At 40.7% G+C, this 19,852-nt stretch overlaps 1 protein-coding gene across 1 annotated transcript; it reads left to right on the top strand.

The window, feature by feature from the left end:
• The first annotated feature begins 3,599 nt into the window (after nt 1-3,599).
• On the top strand, nt 3,600-7,262 carry LOC122781193 (zinc finger protein Gfi-1-like). Its single transcript, XM_044044749.1, has 6 exons — nt 3,600-4,046; nt 4,494-4,655; nt 5,340-5,824; nt 6,061-6,198; nt 6,338-6,503; nt 6,964-7,262. The coding sequence occupies exons 1-6, from the start codon at nt 3,932-3,934 to the stop codon at nt 7,140-7,142; spliced, it is 1,245 nt and encodes a 414-aa protein (XP_043900684.1). The 5' UTR covers nt 3,600-3,931; the 3' UTR covers nt 7,143-7,262.
• The last annotated feature ends 12,590 nt before the right edge of the window (nt 7,263-19,852 follow it).

Genomic DNA, 19,852 nt, shown 5'->3' with positions numbered 1-19,852 from the left:
ACTATGGAGCAGTGGTCATATCGTGGACACTCACACAAACTGTATGTGTGTTCATGTGTGAGCGACTGGGACAATAACGTATGATGTAATAATAAAAAGGTTGGATTAACTCTCTCTGCGTGTCTGCTGTGTCTTCAGTCCTTCACAGGACCGTGGGACGTCGCACCACCTTCCTCTGTCAAGATCCTCTGCTTAGATCTGACTCAGGAAGTGATTTCTCGCGGTTTTTCAGATGTCAGTCTCGTCCTCTGATCATTACATGCTGAAAAAAAATCACATTTTGAATTCTCATCAGGCTCCTTCACACTTACCAGGTCTGTGTTATTAACATATATATATATGTATAAATTATTATTTAAAAATAACAATGGTTGTCATTTTTGTGTTGGTTTGTATTGCAGTGATTTTTTTTTTTTTTAGTTCTTGCAGATATGATGAAGTGAAAGTCAGTTACTGTTTATTCAAATTTTCACAAGCTGGTTGTAAAACCTCAACAAACCACTTGTGGTGTGTGTGCATGTATTTGTTACCTCTTTCTGACCTTTTCTGGCATAAACACGGGACCAAAACCTGTTCTTAATGAGGCAAAAGCTCATTTCTGAGTCAGTAGCTGAAGTTGGGGTTAAGATGTGGATTGTGGTTAGGTTAAGGTTATGGTTAACAAGTTAATGCTTGGGTGCAGAGTACTAAAAATGAAGCTGTTGCATTCGAAATTCAATCCAATTCTATTTAAATGTGCTGGGAAAATGTTAATTAATGATCACGGGAGCTGCGATTGCTATTACTTTAATCATCTGTTCATCTGTCAATAATTTTCATTTTAATTTGGTCTTTAAATATCATAATATGGTCTTGTCTTTTGCAAGATTGTATTGGTTTCCTGATCAAAGAGAAACAAAGAAAAATCTAACAACTTCTGTCTAACTGATTGCTTTTATCAAAATAACCGGCGAGTGATTGATACTTGCAGCCTGACTTGTGACCATGACGACAGGCGTTAACATCAGACGCTGCAGTGGGCGGTGTCATGTGGAAGGAGATGAGTCATTTGGTGTTTTCACACATGAAGTATTTTACTAAAATAAAATTTCACCCGAAGTCCGCACTCACAGAAAAGAAATCTGCAGAGTGCGTGAACGAAATATGTTAATCTGCCATTGAACTGCTTTACTATAGTTTACAGCTGACGTGCAGTATGTTGTTATGTTTCAATTCAAATTCAGTATCACCACACACTTTGAATGTGAAAGTGCAAGTTCAAACACACACACACACACACACACACACCAGGAGTGACACTGTAGCAGTTTCTGGGGTCTCTGGGGGTCCTGAGCAAAGACGGACATTGGGGTCCTCATCTGGCTTTTGGTGTACTAGTGTGTGTGTGTGTGTGTGTGTGTGTGCGGGACTGTAGTAATGAGTCGAGCCGGACCATGCCGTGCCAGACTGTATAGTGGAAAAGTGCCATTAGATATGATCAGATTTTCGACTCAACAGCAAACTAATGGTTGCCCCCTGTAGGTGGTACCCTGACACTGCGTTATTCTGTGTCATTGCGCGCGTGGCTGTTTCAGCCCACTCTCAACTCGGGGCACGAGTCTCTGTGGTGGGAGGAGGGGCCCATGAAGACTCGGGCCGGCACTGGACCTTCCTTCACCCCGCCCCCCTCCACCTCTCTCTATCTACCTACCTCTGCTATTATCGGCGCGTGTATCTTTGCGGACACACGTGTCCGGATGCCGCGGCCGAGCTGCGTCTAATCGAGGCAGCGCATGTGGCGCTTTGATTTCCTGTTCTTCTCTCAGTGAGACCTGCAGGCTCCATCACACTGAGCAACCACAGACTGAGACTTCTGAAGTGATTTGATGACGTGGAATCAATGATCCAAAAAACACGTGGTTTCAAAAGAAACTCTTCAATCCACATTATGTTTCACACACACACACACACACACACACACACGCGCGCGTGTATGTATGCAGCTGCAGGTGGATAATAGATTCAAAGACACCTGGACTGTGTTCTCTGCACGAGCCTCTGATTCTATTGTTCTGTGCGTAATGGTGTGTGTGTGCGCGTGTGTATGAAGACCGCAGGCGTGATCACGCGCAGTGTCTGTCACATTAAGCCTAATGGTCCCTTTTTTTAAATGATGGAGATTTTCATACATTTTTACCAAAAAGGAAAAGTGTTATTTACAGATGGGACTTTATGTTATTGTGTCACAATTAAAAAGCTCCCACTATTTCATTATGATGATCATTATTATGATTGTTAATATTTCACGTGAGTGACTTGAAAACTTTTTGGTATAAGAATTGTTGTTCTTCTGCAGAGAAGTTATGTACAGAAGATGAGAAAATGTGATGCATTTTGCTTTGTGAAATCAATTCATTAATGATCTGTTGTTGTGCATTATTTAACTGGAAGCAAAGTAACAATAATAATAATAATAATAATAATATAACAATTACTCTAACCAAAGGTGATTTCAGTGTGTTTTAGAGACATTTAAAATAAATAATCACAATAGTATCATGGATTTAATCAAGATACATTTAGTCTTTATTATTTTATTAAAATATATTAAATATTAAAATATAAAAGGCTTTATCGTGTGTATGCATCTTTTCTCAACAACCCATACATTTCATGTCACGTTTGCTCATGTTTATCATTTCCTCTTCTATAAGCCTGAAACTGCACTGATGGAGATGCTAAGAGTCAATGCATGTTTTTAAATTTACATACACACACAGTTATGTATTAACTTCGGTCAGAATGATTGTAAATGTTCTCGTTCCTCTCACTTTATCACTGTATGAGTATCAGGCTCAGAGCAGCAGGCTCCCTGTGGTGCCTCCGTGTTTCCTCCTCTCTCTCAAATCTGTCTTGATAAGGTTGATAAGGAACTACATCTGCAGTAGTGTTCTGATTACTACAGACCTGTGTGTGTGTGTGTGCGTGTGTGTGTGTGTGTGTGTGTGCGTGTGTGTGTGTGTGTGTGTGTTTGGACATCAGCGTGGATGGTTGTTTGTCTCTATGTCTGTGTCCAGGGTCTCATTCTCTTTCAATATTCACCGTTGTCTCACTTTACTGCCTTCCCTCCATCAGTCATGAGATATATGTAACGTTGCATTCCATTTACCTTGGAACTCGGAACTCAAAGCTGGTGTCGCCCCTGAGAAGTCGGAGAAAAAAAAACATGAACGCAAACGTTTATCCATTGTTATAAAGTTATATATTATAGTTATAAAGTTTCATGTTAACAATAACAGTAAAAGAAGCACTGCTTGTGTGGCGTCATACATTTTAGAATCAGGTTTGAAGACTGAGATTGGTCCGAGTTATTGGTTTAAGTTTGAGCAGAGGAGTGAAATGTGGGATTATCAGAGTGATAAGAGTCACAAGAATATATAACATTCAGGACATTTTACAAAAACGATTACATAGTTTAGACCTGGGTTTTTTTCTTATAATAAGGTTGAGGTTAAAGGTTAGGGAAGTCATTATGGCTGAGTGTCCTTAGAAGGATGCATGGACGTGTGTGTGTGTGTGTGTGTGTGTTTCTGAAATGAGTGCATGAGTGCATTTACTGTCTTTCAAGTGTCTCTTCTCCTCATCAGCTAAAGTAGGCGGGGCCTCGTCCGACTGCACACTGACACCTGCCTGCCTGTCTGTCTGTCTGTCTGTCTGCCCGGGCAACACCTGGCAGACAAGACCAGGGGGCGGAGCGTGTATTCTGGCCAGCGCATGCTCCGCTGTCATCTTGTTGCAACTCTTGTTAAAAACAAGGACCCTCCTCCTCCTCCTCCTCCTCCTCACCACTAACACTACAACTAGCAGATCAGGACTCAGACACGGACTCTCTCAGCTGGATCTTCTTTTGCTGGTCCTGCACTTGTTTCTCTGCTCTGTGATCGGATTAGAAATGCCTCGCTCCTTCTTGGTGAAGAGTAAGAGGGCGCACAGTTACCACCAGCCCCGCAACTTAGAGGAAGACTACAGCAGCAGACTGGACTCGATTCTGGCGCACATCTGCTCAGGTATGTGCGCAAAAACATATTCATGACATCAGAACAGCAGCGTGGAAATGCGTCGGGTTTTAACATCACACACTAAAGTAAATGATTTAGTTCTCTGACAGTAATTTATGTGTTTATGTGTCTATTTTACTGAGGATGAAAACAGATGTTTTTATAGTTTTAATTAAACATTATTGTACTGGGAAAAATCTATTGTAAATAAATTGTTAAATGTAAAAAATTATGAAACTGAATCGCTTGTTTTTCGTTGTAAGATATTTGTAAATTATAGATTCAAACGGTTTACAACGAAAAAGCCAAAGAAAGTGCAATTTATTCATTAAAGTGTGATTTTAACCAAATGCACATTTCATTGTAATGATCATTATAGAACACTACAGCTGTGCAGGGATGGTTGTTTTCTCTAAACACACCATGACCTTTCGTGTGTCGCGCGTGTCCTCACAGAGGCGGAGAAACTCCCGGCTGACACTGACATGACTGCAGACAGCTGCGGCTTCTCGCAGGACTTTTCCCCGCTGTCTCCGCTCAGCTGCGGCAGCAGTGAGTGCGCTGCTTCCCCGGACTACGAGGATTTCTGGAGGCCTCCGTCTCCATCTGCGTCACCGGGTAAACACACACACACACACACACACACAGTTATTGAGGAATTTCGTTTGAATGCATCAGCATGAACCCACATGAACACACGGAGCGGGTTTTACCCGCATTTATCCTGATATAGAAAAAACTGCACACACACACACACACACACACACACACAGGGAGAGGGAGTGACAGAGAGCGAGAGATAATCCGCATTTACATTCAAGACAACAACAATAATAATAATGATAACAATAATAATAATAATAATAATAATTGCCAAATGTAAATCTATTTTTATTTTAACTTAATTACAATAATGGGAAACAAGCAATAAAAAGCTAAAAAGCAATGAAATAGAGAAAATACAAATACATGTACACGGAAATAAAATAAAATCACACATTAAAATCATTCATAGATTTATGTCTCATAGGTTCCTTCATTTCCCCTTATTTTCTATATTCCTCTCCGTGTTCTTTTTTGTTTTTAATTAACTGGGCTTCTGACCGGTGAGTTGCTGGTTCGAGACCAGCTTAAGGGCTAAGGGGCCCCTGAGCAAGGTACCCAATCCCCTTTGGCCATTGTTAAGTGGACACTCTAAATTGACCCCGCGGGCACAGGGGCGTACACACGCACACACACACACACACACACCGTCTTTGTCTCCTCAGCTGACTCTGAACAGTCTGTCTCCTCTGACTGAAGACACTCAGTCATTCACAGTTCCCTTGTTCCGGCCTTACGCGTGGAGCAGCTTCGTGGAGGAGCGGCCAGGCCTCAGGAGAAGAACTCCCAGTCCTCCTTCTCTTCCTGCGCCTCTGGTCCTGCAACACAGTCTGCTGGAGACCGGGCTGCAGGAGGCTTTGGCGGACAGAAGAAGCCCGACAGCAGCCGCAGCAGTGATGGCAACGTTTTTCAGAGAGCGTCAGAGTGCTGCTCTGTTCTCTGCCGAGCACTTCATGAGGGAGCAGCAGGAGCAGCAGCAGCAGCAGCAGCAGCAGGAGCAGGAGAAGGAGGTGTATGGAGGAGACTTCAGGAGGAGACAGGCCGCCGCCGCAGCAGCAGCTGCCGCTCTGCTGTTTCCAGACCGAGGCCTGAACCAGAGCGGCTGCAGAGTGAAGACTCAGACTGAGCTGCTGTGCCCCAGTCTGATGCTGAGTGGAGTTTACAAGTGCATCAAGTGCAGCAAGGTGAGGGGTGAGGGGTCAACAGGCACGTGCAGAGGTCAAAAGATGGACACTATGCAAATGTAATCGACAGGAAGGAAAGAAAGAAAGAAAGAAAGAAAGAAAGAAAGAAAGAAAGAAAGTTGTACTTATGATATATGAAAAACATAGACAGACAGACAGACAGATAGACAGACAGACATGTGGAGGTGAACCACAAAAACGACAAAATTAACGACACAGATGTTGTTTTTTTCCAGGTGTTTTCGACTCCGCACGGTTTGGAAGTTCATGTCCGCAGATCACACAGCGGCACGAGGCCGTTTGCGTGCGAAATATGCGGCAAAACCTTCGGTCACGCAGTGAGTTTGGAGCAGCACAAAGTCGTGCACTCGCAGGTATCTTTACTTTACTTTACCCCCGGCTCTTCACACCATTCTCTTCTTCCTGTCACTGTCACAGGAAACCTGAAGTTTACCCACTCACGTTCTTTCTTTCTTTCTTTCTTTCTTTCTTTCTTTCGTTGTTTACTTCCAGGAGAGAAGTTTCGACTGCAAAATCTGCGGTAAAAGTTTCAAGCGCTCCTCCACTCTGTCCACACACCTGCTCATTCACACCGACACTCGGCCGTACCCGTGTCAGTTCTGCGGGAAGAGATTCCACCAGAAATCTGACATGAAGAAGCACACGTTCATCCACACAGGTATGACAAGTGGTCATTGATATACACGTGACACATGTCAACACTGAATCCATAATATCCATAATGTAAGTAGAACATCATCTGCTGCCTCGTGAGGTCATTTTGTCATTTCAAACACTGAAGTCACAAAATAAGATGTTAAAATCACCGCTGTGATTGTGGAGGAGCACGTGGTTTCCAAAGTCTGTCTGTCACGAGATCATTCATAGGATTGATCATGTAACCTCAAACTGTAACTATTATAAAATAATCACGACATTATATTATTATATTGTTCTTTATATCAATTCAATATTAAAGTTAATTAAAGTTAAATGTTTAAAGAAATAATAACAAGATTAAAAAAGGTTCAAACCGTTTTTGTTGGCACGAGCAGAAATAAATAGATTGTAAATAAATGGTGTGTGTGGACACTGTGAAAGTGTTTCACAACAGCGTTTCTGTGTCATTTTGAATTCAGGTGAGAAGCCGCACAAGTGCCAGGTTTGCGGCAAAGCTTTCAGCCAGAGCTCGAACCTCATTACGCACAGCAGGAAACACACGGGGTACAAACCGTTCGGCTGTGACCTGTGCGGCAAAGGTTTCCAGAGGAAGGTGGACCTGAGGAGACACAAGGAGACGCAGCACGGACTCAAATAATCCCACATTTCCCGCAACATGAAGGCGTTTCAATCCCTGGGACAATTATTGTGATCATCTGCAGAGTCTAAAACCACAATGAGAAAATATACTATTATTATTATTATTATTATTATTATGGAATAGTTTCTTTTCATTTTATCAAAGGAAACAAGTACAGAAATGGGAAAAAAAAATAAAACACTAAACCACAAGAATCCACATTCTACTGTTTGTGTGTGTGAGATGAAATCTGCGTTTTTTTATCCTCAGGGTAAATGCGGGTCAAACCCGCTCTGCGTGTTCATGCGGGTTCATGCTGATGCATTCAAACGCTTTTCCATTGTTTACAACCTTTCTGTAATAAGTGACACAACATTATAGCTTTAATTGTATGCTTTTGTTTTAGTTTATTAAGGAATATATATATATATATATATATATAGTAATGATGTCATCACGATAAAACAGTATAAAGCCCTGGATGAATGTGACGCTTTAGTTAAAATCAGTGTTTCTGCAGAATAACAGTCAAATGGTTTATCAAAGTTGTGAAGGGGCGGAGTCATCTTTGCAACTGTTGTAGATGATTAATTCATTTTCCTCAGATTTAATTCTTACTTTTGAGTTTTCACGTGTGAAATAATAAGTGCACGCGCTGCAGTTCTTTTGTGTGTCTAAGTCTGACGTGGACACTTCACTTCACTGACCTTCATCCTCCTCCTCTTCCTCCTCCTCCTCCTGCTGCTGTGATTGTCACCCGGAGGCTCGTGTTTGTTTTGCCCACTGCAGTCATTTGTTTGGACGTTAAACAGTGAGCTGATTTAACCGTTAACCAACAACTTTATACACACACACACACACACACACACAAATGACTCCTGGCGGAGGAAGGAGGAGAGGATGAAATATATATATATGTATATATGTATATATACATATATACATATATACATACATATATATATATACATATATGTATATATATGTTTATATGTGTGTGTGTGTGTGTGTGTATATATACACATATAAAGACAATACGTTATAAAAACAGTCATTATTTAATCATCATTGAAATCATTGACTGACTTAATTAGGGTTCGAGCAACAAGGTTGCAAGAACCCTATTGAAACTGGAAGGATTATTGTTATTATTTACAGTTTGCAGTTGTTATGACTAAATGCTGACACACAGTTAAATTAATACATCAACAGTAAAAACAACGTATTTTCTTTTGTTTTTGGTCCTTTGAATTTAAAGAACATTATATAACAATGATATAATACTTGTATAATTACTCGAGTTGTATAATAGACGCGGAGTTTGCGTGTTCTCCCGTGTGTGCGTGGGTTTTCTCCGGTTTCCTCCCACAGTCCAAAAACATGCAATACGGGATTTAGGTAAACTGGACACTCTAAATTGACCATAGGTGCGAATGTGAGAGTGAATGGTTGTTTATGTGGCGACCCTCATGTGGAGGGTAAAGCAGTAGAAGATGGATGATTATATAGTTAATTAACAATTAACAATTCATTATAGATAAGAAAATATGATGATGATAATAATAATAATAATAACAACAATAATGATAATAATAATCACAGTAATATTCATTTTACATTTTATTTATATGTATATATATACGTTTTTTGTTGATTATTATTGTTTTTGTTTTTTTCTTTTCTTCTGTTTGTTTCTTCTTATAGCTGCCGATGTTGTGCTATGTACATGATATATGTGATGATGATTGTTATTGGCATTATTATTGTTGTTGTTGTTGTTGTTGTTGTTTATAATATCTTTATTTTATTCACTGATTTACTCAAATGTGGTCCTCCACATATTCAGCCCACAGAGAGTGTGTAAGGAATAAACAAACAAAACACACAACAACAAATAGTGTCAAATAAGATCTCACCTCTGTCTCAGAGGAAAGAAGCTGGAATCACAGTATTTCTTATTTTTAGAAGTCAAAGTCTATTTTTAAACAAATTAGTTTAAAAATACTTAATTGTAAGAAGTCTTAACCAAAGCCTTGTGGCTGAGGTTTTATATTTTACAGTATAAACTTTAAATGTATTATAAATGAAAGGACAGTACAAAAACTACTGTTCAACAAATGTAAACGTCTTTTTACAAACAGTAAATCATTTTAACAAACAATGGCAGAATAATACTCATATGTCTCTTATCCACTGACTCCTGTAAAGAGGCTGAAAACCAAGAGGAAACAATCAGTGAGGTTTTCTTCTTCTTCTTCTTCTTCTCTCAACATTGATTAAAATCACTGACTCCGCCTCACTTCCCCCTAAATCGCACAACATCCCGCTCTGCTGCAGAAATACTGAATATTTTAAATCCCATAAATGAAGCAGAAGAAAGGAAGCGACTTTCACAGCAGCTGAGCGGTGACGAAACACAGGCAGGCAAATAAAAATAAAACTTCAGACCACACGGTCCCAACATCATTGTTTAAATAATAATACAAAGAACAAAGAAACACAGTTGAGGAGAAACCAAATCACCAAATATCAGAAACATTCAAACAGGGCCACGTCAAGGGTGTTTGGGGGCCTAATGCAAGAGGAACCCTGCCTTATACCTGAATAATATGGAGGGCGACCATGTTAACATTTAAATGATGAATATTATGCATTCAACTGCACGTTAATTACAGCGCTTACTCCTAATGCAAGTGTTTATCCTATGAAAACAAAACGTTTCATTTTATTATTGTGTCAGTGTCACATTGAAACTGTGCAGTGGATAAGACACAAGTCTTTCCTTGCATCCGTGTGCAGCCAGGATTTGACTGAGAGCTCAGGCCGTTCAGTGCTGACGATGAGTTTACGTGAATCTGCTAAAGTTTGGACTGAAAGGCTACTTTTCCTCACCTCTCTGCTGCGTGTGCATTCACTAACTTATCACTATCTTCACCCTCTTGTGTTTGGAGATGGTTTTATGGTAACTTATGTTAACAAGGGCCTTTCTGCATGGGGTTAGCATCATGTTCTCCCCGTGTGTGCGTGGGTTTTCTCCCACTGTCCAAAAACATGGGATGCTTGTCTCTGTGTCTCCCTGTGATGGACACGAACCGTCCAGGGTGTGACCCCACCTATCGCCCTGAGAAGATTGGGCATATTTCTGTAACACTGCTGCAGTGCCAGCATATACTGTAGGCCAATATCTTAAGTAACCACACTTAAGAAATCCTGAACTATCCCTTTAATGATTTCATTTTAAAATCTGTATTCATTTATAAATATTTGAATTAAATGATGAGATATTTACGTGGGTTTGAAAAAGCATTATAACTATATTATAACTATATGAAGGGGATTGTTATTGTTTTACTGTTGACAAAATAAATAAATACATCAATTAATGATATAGTAGAAAGAAAATCAATTTCTGTGTTGGGTTAGCTGCGGCCAGGCCCCGAGGCGTCTGTCTGCTCTGTATCAGATTACGTCAAACTCAGAGATGCTAAATGCGATTTTATTTTTGTTCCTTCTGTCAAAAATCTGACTGAGCTCCTGAACACAAACCAAAATCTTTGAGAGGAAGGAGGAGAGATCTCCATTAGGACTGGCCTGATCTCCTCCAACGTTTCCTTCTTAGAGCATTACTCCACTGCCTCCAGGCCTTATCAAATATGAATAGAGAATGGCTGGATCGATAAGAGGGGGCAAGTAATCAGAGCACTGCAGTCTGAGACTCAAATCTAGGCCTTCACATCTCACTGAGCAAGCAGCCAGAAAGTTTAGTGTTGTGGTTTTTACACGATTCATTATTAATCTCAAATTAAACATGGATTACAAGAGAAAGGCCGAGAAAGACGGTTTATTTTCTAGAATCTCAATCTGAACATCAGTCACTCGTTTTGTGTGTTTCGTCTGCACAGCATGTGCTCTTCTCTAAAATCACACACCTTTACACCTGAATCCCTGTTCCGATGATTTGTGACTTGACAAAAGAAATAAAAGACTTGAGACTGAGTTAAAAACATGACGACTTGAAAGTTGTTCATTTTCATTTTGGGTTTAAAGATAAAATATGAAAGTATCTAATATCGCCTGCTATGTGAGCGACAGTGAACGTGATGGGTCACACCCATGCAGCTGACGAGCGTTAATATCTGTCAAGCCATCAGACTGTTGTGTTCTCTTCATGAGAAAGCAGATATTGGAACCAGGATGAGCAGAGAGTAAATGTGATTATTGCCCTGAGGGCAAGACCACGTGTGTGTGTGTGTGTGTGTGTACTGTGATAATAATGTGGTATTTGCTCTCATGGTGTGTTCAGCACATTTGACACAGGTTTGGTGAGTTAGAGACAGAGAAACAGCAAGCTTTGCTAAAATAGCACTGATTCCAGTGTTGTCATGTGACAAAGTACATATACTTCATTACTACTTAAGTACAAAATTCACTTATCAGTACTTTACTTTGTTATTTATATTTCTAGCAACTTTTACTTTTACATTTAGTTGTGTTTTAATTTAATATTGTTGTGTTTTAATTAAATTTAGTTGTGTTTTAATTTAATATTGTTGTGTTTTAAGTAAATGTAGTTGTGTTTTAATTTAATATTGTTGTGTTTTAAGTGAATGTAGTCGTGTTTTAAGTTAATATTGTTTGTGTTTTAAGTAAATGTAGTTGTGTTTCTTGGGTTAATATTGTTGTGTTTTTAAGTTAATATTGTTGTGTTTTAAGTAAATGTAGTTGTGTTTAAGTTAATATTGCTGTGTTTTAATTCTAATATTGTTGTGTTTTTAATTCTAATATTGTTGTGTTTTTAAGTTAATATTGTTGTTTTAATTCATTGTTGTGTTTTAATTTAATATTGTTGTGTTTTAAGTTAATATTGTTGTGTTTTAAGTAAATGTAGTTGTGTTTTAAGTTAATATTGTTGTATGAAGTAAATGTAGTTGTGTTTTTAAGTTAATGTAGTTGCAAGTTTTTTTAAGTTAATATTGTTGTGTTTTAAGTAAAATGTAGTTGTGTTTTTAAGTTAATATTGTTGTGTTTTAATTCTTAATATTGCTGTGTTTTTAAGTTAATATTGCTGTGTTTTAATTTTAATATTGTTGTGTGTGTTTTGGCAATGTAGTTGTGTTTTTTAAGTTAATGCAGTTGTGTTTTAAGTTACTTATTGTTGTGTTTTTTAAGTAAAATGTAGTTGTGTTTTAAGTTAATATTGTTGTAAGTTTTTAATTTAATATTGTTGTTAGTTAATATTGTTGTGTTTTAAGTAAAATGTAGTTGTGTTTTAAGTTAATGCTGTTGTAAGTTTTAAGTAAATGTAGCTGTGTTTTAAGTTAATGAAGTTGTGTTTTAAGTTACTGATTGTTGTGTTTTAAGTAAATGTAGTTGCCTTACCTTAATATTGTTGTGTTTTTAAGTTAATATTGTTGTGTTTTAAGTAAATGTGGTTGTGTTTAAGTTAATATTGTTGGTGGGTTAAGTAAATGTAGTTGTGTTTTAAGTTAATGTAGTTGTGTTTTAAGTTAATATTGTTGTGTTTTAAGTAATGCTGTGTTTTTAAGTTATTGTTGTGTTTTAAGTAAATGGAAGCAGGTTAATACGTTGTGTTTTTAATTTAATATTGTTGTGTTTTAAGTTAATATTGTTGTGTTTTAAGTAAATGTAGCTGTGTTTTTTAATTTTAATATTGTTGTGTTTTGCACGTAGTCGTGGTTTTTAAGTAAAATGTAGTTGTGTTTTAAGTTAATATTGTTGTGTTTTAAGTAAATGTAGTTGTGTTTTAATTTAACATTGTTGTGTTTTAAGTAAATGTAGTTGTGTTTTAATTTAATATTGTTGTGTTTTAAGTAAATGTAGTTGTGTTTTAAGTTAATATTGTTGTGTTTTAAGTAAATGTAGTTCTGTGTTAAGTTAATATTGTTGTGTTTTAAGTAAATGTAGTTGTGTTTTAAGTTAATGTAGTTGTGTTTTAAGTTACAGTTTATCTCACTTGCTAAAACACTAAACCCTATTGTCTGAACCCACTGATTGTATCAATCACTCTTTTGTCAAAACCATCAGCACTTTTCACCTGTTTAGACACAACTTGCCAGCACATTTTCATTGTGATGCACCCGTGCTGCATAATGGTGAGCACAGGTGACAAAAGTCAAACACAATGAAAGCACAAGTGTCACCACTTGAACACAACAACTCAAAACTGATCACACTTGTGGCTGATGATGTGAGGGAACATATATATATATATATATATTCAGAGAGCACTGGTTTGTGAGGCTCTACGATGGATAGAAATCTGAGAGGAAGAGTTCGTGTGAGAGGAGGTCGAGGTGGTCAGTGAAGATATCTGATGAAATCAGAGCGACTGTGATTGACCATGTTCTTGTCCATGGTATGAGCATGAGGGAGGCCGGACAAAGGCTACAACCGAACATCAGTAGATTCACCGTAGTGTCCACCATAATCCCAAGATTTAGACAAGAGAACAGGTAATTACCTTTTTTGACATTATAGTACAGTATGTAAATGTTGACAGCAATTACTGTATACTATACTATATACTGTAAGTAAATATGTGTTTCAGTACATCACTGTACTTTGATTGTGTTTGACTTTTGTCACCTGTGCTCACCATTATGCAGCACGGGTGCATCACAATGAAAATGTGTTGGCAAGTTGTGTCTAAACAGGTGAAAAGTGCTGATGGTTTTGTCAAAAGAGTGATTGATACAATCAGTGGGTTCAGACAATAGGGTTTAGTGTTTTAGCAGTTGAGAAAAACTGTAATGTTGTTGGGTTTTAATTTAATATTGTTGTGTTTTAAGTAAATTTAGTTGTGTTTTAGTTTAATGTAGTTGTGTTTTAAGTTGATATTGTTGTGTTTTCTGCTTATGTAGTTGTGTTTTATATTGTTGTGTTTTGAGTTAATGTTGTTGTGTTTTCTGCTTTTGTTGTTGTGTTTTAAGTTAATATTGTTGTGTTTTGAGTTAATATTGTTGTATTTTCTGCTTTTGTTGTTGAGTTTTGAGTTAATATTGTTGTATTTTCTGCTTTTGTTGTTGAGTTTTGAGTTAATGTTGTTGTGTTTTCTGCTTCTGCGGTGGTGATTTGCACTTCACGGCCACCGTAACAGTAAATGTCATATACTTTAAGACCTTTACGTTAGTAATATTATAAAAAGTGACTTGAACTTCTACCAGAGTCATTTTCTGATAAGATACTTGTACTTTTACTCCCTTTAATACTTTATACACCACTGACCTGACTGATTCACACTGTTGAAAACAGTGGCGAGAAGCTTTGAAAGATGAAAGGATTACAGAATGAAAATGTGTTTTTATGCCTTCTGTGTACGCACATTTTTAATTGAGGAAAGTTCCTGCATCTCTTCCTGCGTCTCCTCACCTGTCCTCCTCACCTGTCCTCCTCACATGTGCTCACACTCAGCCGCGGGGACACACGATGAGAGGCTCGGCTCATATAGGCCGAGGTTCTTTTGTTGCACAGGCTTATTCATTATTCACCTGATGTGAAAAACCAACTGCAAAACCTACTGCACAGCTGTCATCAAGCAACAAGGCACGGGCACAAATTATTCATGGCTTTACGGGGAAAATAAAGAGGCTGCAGAATGAACAAAAAGTAACGATAACAGCAGTGAGGCGGCAAACAGGCGACTCACGTGTGGAGATGACCTCCTGCAGCTACACTGAGTGTTGCAGTGAGTGGATTACATGTGGTTTACTGATTTTATTTCAGCATTAATAAAGAAATGAATCTCGAGGGTCTCAGATTTGAACATGTTTTGATGTCACAGCATCAAAACACACAGTAACGGTAAAAGGTCTGTATTTATATAACGCTTTTCTCGTCTAGATGACCAATCAAAACACTACAGTTTTGCCATTCACACCCATTCACCCACACTGTCTTGCCCAAGGACACATCTGCATGTAGACTAGCGGAGCCGGGAACCACGAGTCGCAACTGGATTAGAAGTTTAGAGCAGTTCTTATATAAAGTACATTAAAGGGATACTTGAGTAAAAGTACAAGTGTTTTACTAGAAAATGACTTTGGTAGAGGTTAAAGTCACTTAAGTAAAAGTCTTAAGCCCCTTTTCCACCTATGGTCCCAGCTTGCCTTGCCTCGGCACGGCACCGCACGGTTTAGGTTTAGGTTGGTTTTCCACTACAATGTGGGCGGAGTCTGCACGGCTGCACGAAACTGACTAACTAACATGTGATCACTTCCCCTGCACCAAAGTCAGTAGATACAGAAAATCAGCCATTTCACATCTTAAGAACACAGTTTGTGTTTGATCTCGCCTTAATCATTTTATTTATGACGCCCGACATCACAAAGACAATTTGACTTTACAGTGACACCCTCTGCTCCCCCATTTGTTTTTTAAGAAAACCCAATACTATTAATTAGTCTTAAGTGGAACTGAAGCACTAAATAACAATGAATTAATAATATTATACGTGTACCTCTCTGCACAGTGGTGTGACGGGGATGGCTAAAAGTCAGGAGGAGTTCAAAGCCTCTATAACAACCCAAGTTAACCTCCTGGCAAACCAAGTACATCAAGTCCTTGCTCATCTCACAAGGGATCCCTCTTCCTCAGACACTACGACCACACCATCTCTGGCAGATGCTGGAGCTTCATCGATCTCAGCTCCCTACGCCACAGCTCTTTACCTTTCCCCCCCAGAAAAGTTTTCCAGTGAGTCAGGAGGATGTCGGGCGTTTATCGTAGATTGTGATATGCATTATGAACACTCGCCCTCAACCTTCCTACGGAACGATCCAAGGTAGCATTCATGATCTCCCACCTCACCGGGAGGGCGTGGGCTACGGCTGAGTGGTCTCAGGATTCACTGATCTGCGGATCCCTCAAGGAGTTCAAACAGGCTCTGAGGAAGGCTTTCGATCCCCTCTCGTCCGACCGAGAGAAAGCACGTGAGTTGAGCAACATCAAACAAAACAGAGACTCTGTTTGTGATTATGCTATCAGCTTTCGCACCCTAGCCACAGATAGCGGATAGAATGCCACGGCCCTGTATGATGTTTTTCTCAAGGGTCTTTCAGATCAAATTCAAGACCTGTTAGTGCCCCTGGATTTGCCTTCTGATCTGGACTCAGTAATAACTCTGGCCATAAGAACAGACAACCGCTTACAGGAGCGACAACAATACCTAATGGCCTCTACAGCTGGTCGTCATCAGGGTCGCGTTGCTGTCACTACACCCAGTTGGCGGAGCTCCTCATGTGCTTCATCACCCGTTACACGGAGGGAGAGGCCCTCCGAGGAGGTGGAGAAGCCCATGCAGTTGGGGCGAACCAAACTGTCCACGGAGGAGCGCTGTCGTCACCTGCAGGAAGGCAGGTGCTTCTATTGCGGACAGCAAGGACATCTGCTAGCAGCGTGTCCGGCAAAAGGCACAGGCTCGCCAGTCGAAAGGGGGGTACTGGGGAGACATTTCTCCTCCACGGAATTCCCTCCTCGAGCTTTAACCCAGACTAAGGTGAGGCATCATGACACCACGTAGTTTGGAGACTCTCATTGACTCGGGGGCTGATGAAAGTCTTATGGACTGGGATTTTGCCATGAGACTCAAGCTAAAGACAGAACAATTATCTCAGCCTATTGAGGCCAGCGCTCTCGATGGGAGTCTGATTTTTCAAGTGACGCACAAGACTGAACTGCTCACAGTTATCATTGATAACCACTATGAACTTATGCAATTTCATTTATATAATTCTACCCAGTATCCTCTCATTTCGGGTTTTCCCTGGCTGATGAAACATCTTGAACTGGGCAGAAGAATGTAAAACCAAGTGTTGAAAGTCCTGTCATGATTTGAATGTGAAAACTAGTGATAACATTGCCTCTGTCCATGTCACAGACTCTGAAACTCCTGACCTGACTTCAGTCCCAAGATGTTACCATGATTTGAGTGAGGTATTTAGTAAAAAGAAGGCAACTTCCCTCCCTCCCCACAGGCCTTATGATTGCCCCATTGATTTGATCTCAGGGTCCCCTATTCCTAAGGGTAGACTGTATTCCATCTCTGGCCCCGAAAAGAAGGCTATGACTGAGTATATTGAGTCCTCATTAAAGGCTGGTCTTATCCGCACCTCTTCATCTCCAGCCGGGGCAGGGTTTTTTTTTGTGGAAAAAAAGATGGGACACTTCGACCATGTATACACTACGCACCACTTAATGACATAACTGTTAAGAATCGGTGTCCTCTGCCACTAATGTCATCAGCTTTTGATCAGCTCCAGCAGGCTAAGGTTTTCACTAAACTAGACCTCAGAAACGCCTATCATCTGGTTAGGATCAGAGAGGGGGATGAATGGAAAACAGGCTTTAACACTCCTAGTGGTCATTACGAGTACCTAGTCATGACGTTTGGGTTGACCAATGCTCCCGCTGTCTTCCAAGTAATGATCAACAGGTCATTACAGGAGGTTTATCCGAAACTTCAGTGCCACAGCTGCACCTCTACATGCACTCACTTCTCCTCAGTCTCCCTTTTTGTGGTCCCCTCAAGCTGAGGAGGCCTTCCAACAGCTCAAAGTGCGGTTCACCACTGCCCCCATTCTCACAGTTCCTGATCCCAGCCGGCAGTTCGTGGTGGAGGTGGATGCCTCCAATAATGGAGTGGGAGCAGTACTCTCCCAGCACTCTGAGAAGCTTCATCTCTGCGCCTTCCTGTCTCGTAAACTCTCACCGGCAGAGAGAAACTACGATGTTGAGAACCGTGAGTTATTAGCGGTGAAAAAAGCTTTGGAAGAGTGGAGACATTGGTTATCACCCAGAAGCTAACGGCCAGACGGAAAGCCTCAACCAGGAGTTAGAGACATGTCTTTGATGCCTGGTATCGCAGAATCCGGCTTCCTGGAGCAAGAAGCTGGTGTGGGTGGAATATGCCCACAACTCTCTTCTCACCTCAGCCACTGGCATGTCTCCATTCCAGTGCGTCTTCGGCTACCAGCCTCCTGTCTTCTCTGAGACGGAAAAGGAGATCATCGTCCCGTCGGCTCATGCCATGGTCCGGCGATGCCACTGAATCTGGGCAGCCGCCCGTAAGGCCCTCCTACGCAGTGTGGACTGCATGAGGAGGGCTGCTGATTGGAGGCGCCGACCTGCTCCGGCATACAATCCTGGCCAGAAGGTCTGGCTCTCCAAGTCGCCTCCAGGAAGTTGGCTCCATGGTTCGTGGCCTTTCCCAGTGTCCAAGGTCATCGGCTCTTCCTCTGTCCGTCTGCGTTTGCCCCGGTCCATGAGAGTCCACTGCTCCTTTCACGTCAGCCGGGTGAAACCGGTCAAGGAAAGCCTCATGGTGCCCGCGGCCGTACCCCCTCCACCCCCCCAGACGGTTGACGGCGGTCCTGTCTACTCGGTCAAGGCTCTGCTGGCTGTGCGCAACAGGGGCCGGGGCAGGGCTACGGTCCAGAGGAACGATCATGGGTTCCTGCACGCTTTATTGTGGATCCTGACCTCATCACAGACTTTTACAGGCGCCACCCTCAGTTATCTGGGCCGTCAGGAGCCGTCCCTAGAGGGGGGGTACTGTCATATCTAGGAAGATTGTGTTAAGTTATGTTTAGTTTTGCCTTGTATCTGTTGTCTCGTGACTTCCTGTTTTACTTTGACATCTCTCTTTCCTCTTGTTTCAGATTACTTGCCCTTCCCCTGTGGTTTTCCCGCCAGTCTTATCTTCCCCGCCCTGATTGTTTCCACCTGTTCCCCATTACCTTGAGTTTTTATATATAGCCTGTGTTTCCCTCTGCCAGTTCGTCTTGTTTGCCATGCCAGAGAACCCACGCCAATCCATGCCACGTAAATTGTTTGACAGTTTATTGTACTTCCTAGTTGCTACTTTGTTTGGCCTTTATGAGCCGTCAGAGTTTTTCCTCGTGAAGAGTGATTTTGATTTGGCACTTTGCCCAAACCTTTTGTCTCCTCCCAGTGAGTGATTATAATTTGATATTTTTTGCCTTTTTGCTTATCTAGTGATTCTTCGATAGAGTGATTTTCTGTTGTTACTTTTCCTCCTTTGAGAGTGATTATTGTTTGAAGTTGTCTGAGTCGTGCTATTGGGTTCAAGTCCTTGTTCGGTCGTGACAGGAAGTCAATTTGAATGTTTTTGTATTACTATTGTATAGTAGGTTGATTATAACAAAGCAATGCAGTCATTATTGTTCTTTTCATCAAGAATACTCATATAATTTAAATGTGAAGAAATAATGTTGTGTAATATTTAGCAGATGCTTTTATCCACAGCGACTTGCAAAAGAGGAATAAACTACATTAAAGAGGTCTTGGAAAGAACTCCACGAGATAGGAACAGTGGAGAGTGGGAGTGTGCCGAGGTGGATCCAAGTGCAGAAGTAGGTGCTAGGACAGAAGATGCTCTTGGAAGAGCTGAGACGTCCCTGTTCTGGTAGCGCTCGGTAGCTCATCAGCGTGTGAATGACACATGAGAAGAGTCTGGACTGTCTTGTGCAGGGTGTTGGCACTGCCGGATGAAAGCCCTTTGATGAACGGAGAAGTCGAGGAGTAACATGAACCTTTAGAAGAGCATTTAAGAAGGCGGGAGCAGACCCATGAAGCACTTTGTAGGCTAGCATCGGTGATTTGAATTTGATGCGGGCAGCTAAGGGCAGCCTGTGGAGCTCAGTGAACAGAGCGGTGACATGTACCCTTTTAGGCTGATTGAGGACCAGGTG

Source organism: Solea senegalensis, linkage group LG14, assembly GCF_019176455.1.
Source record: "Solea senegalensis isolate Sse05_10M linkage group LG14, IFAPA_SoseM_1, whole genome shotgun sequence".
Taxonomy (NCBI): Eukaryota; Metazoa; Chordata; class Actinopteri; order Pleuronectiformes; family Soleidae; genus Solea; species Solea senegalensis.
Note: the sequence above shows the minus strand (reverse complement) of the source record. Positions and strands in the feature narration are given on the sequence as shown.

Bases quoted from the DNA above. Each gene is read 5' to 3' on its own strand.
- LOC122781193 (XM_044044749.1), top strand. From the start codon at position 3,932: ATGCCTCGCTCCTTCTTGGTGAAGAGTAAGAGGGCGCACAGTTACCAC. The intron at 4,047-4,493 runs GTATGTGCGCAA...GTGTCCTCACAG, and splicing joins TCTGGCGCACATCTGCTCAG to AGGCGGAGAAACTCCCGGCT. The intron at 4,656-5,339 runs GTAAACACACAC...CTCTGACTGAAG, and splicing joins GTCTCCATCTGCGTCACCGG to ACACTCAGTCATTCACAGTT.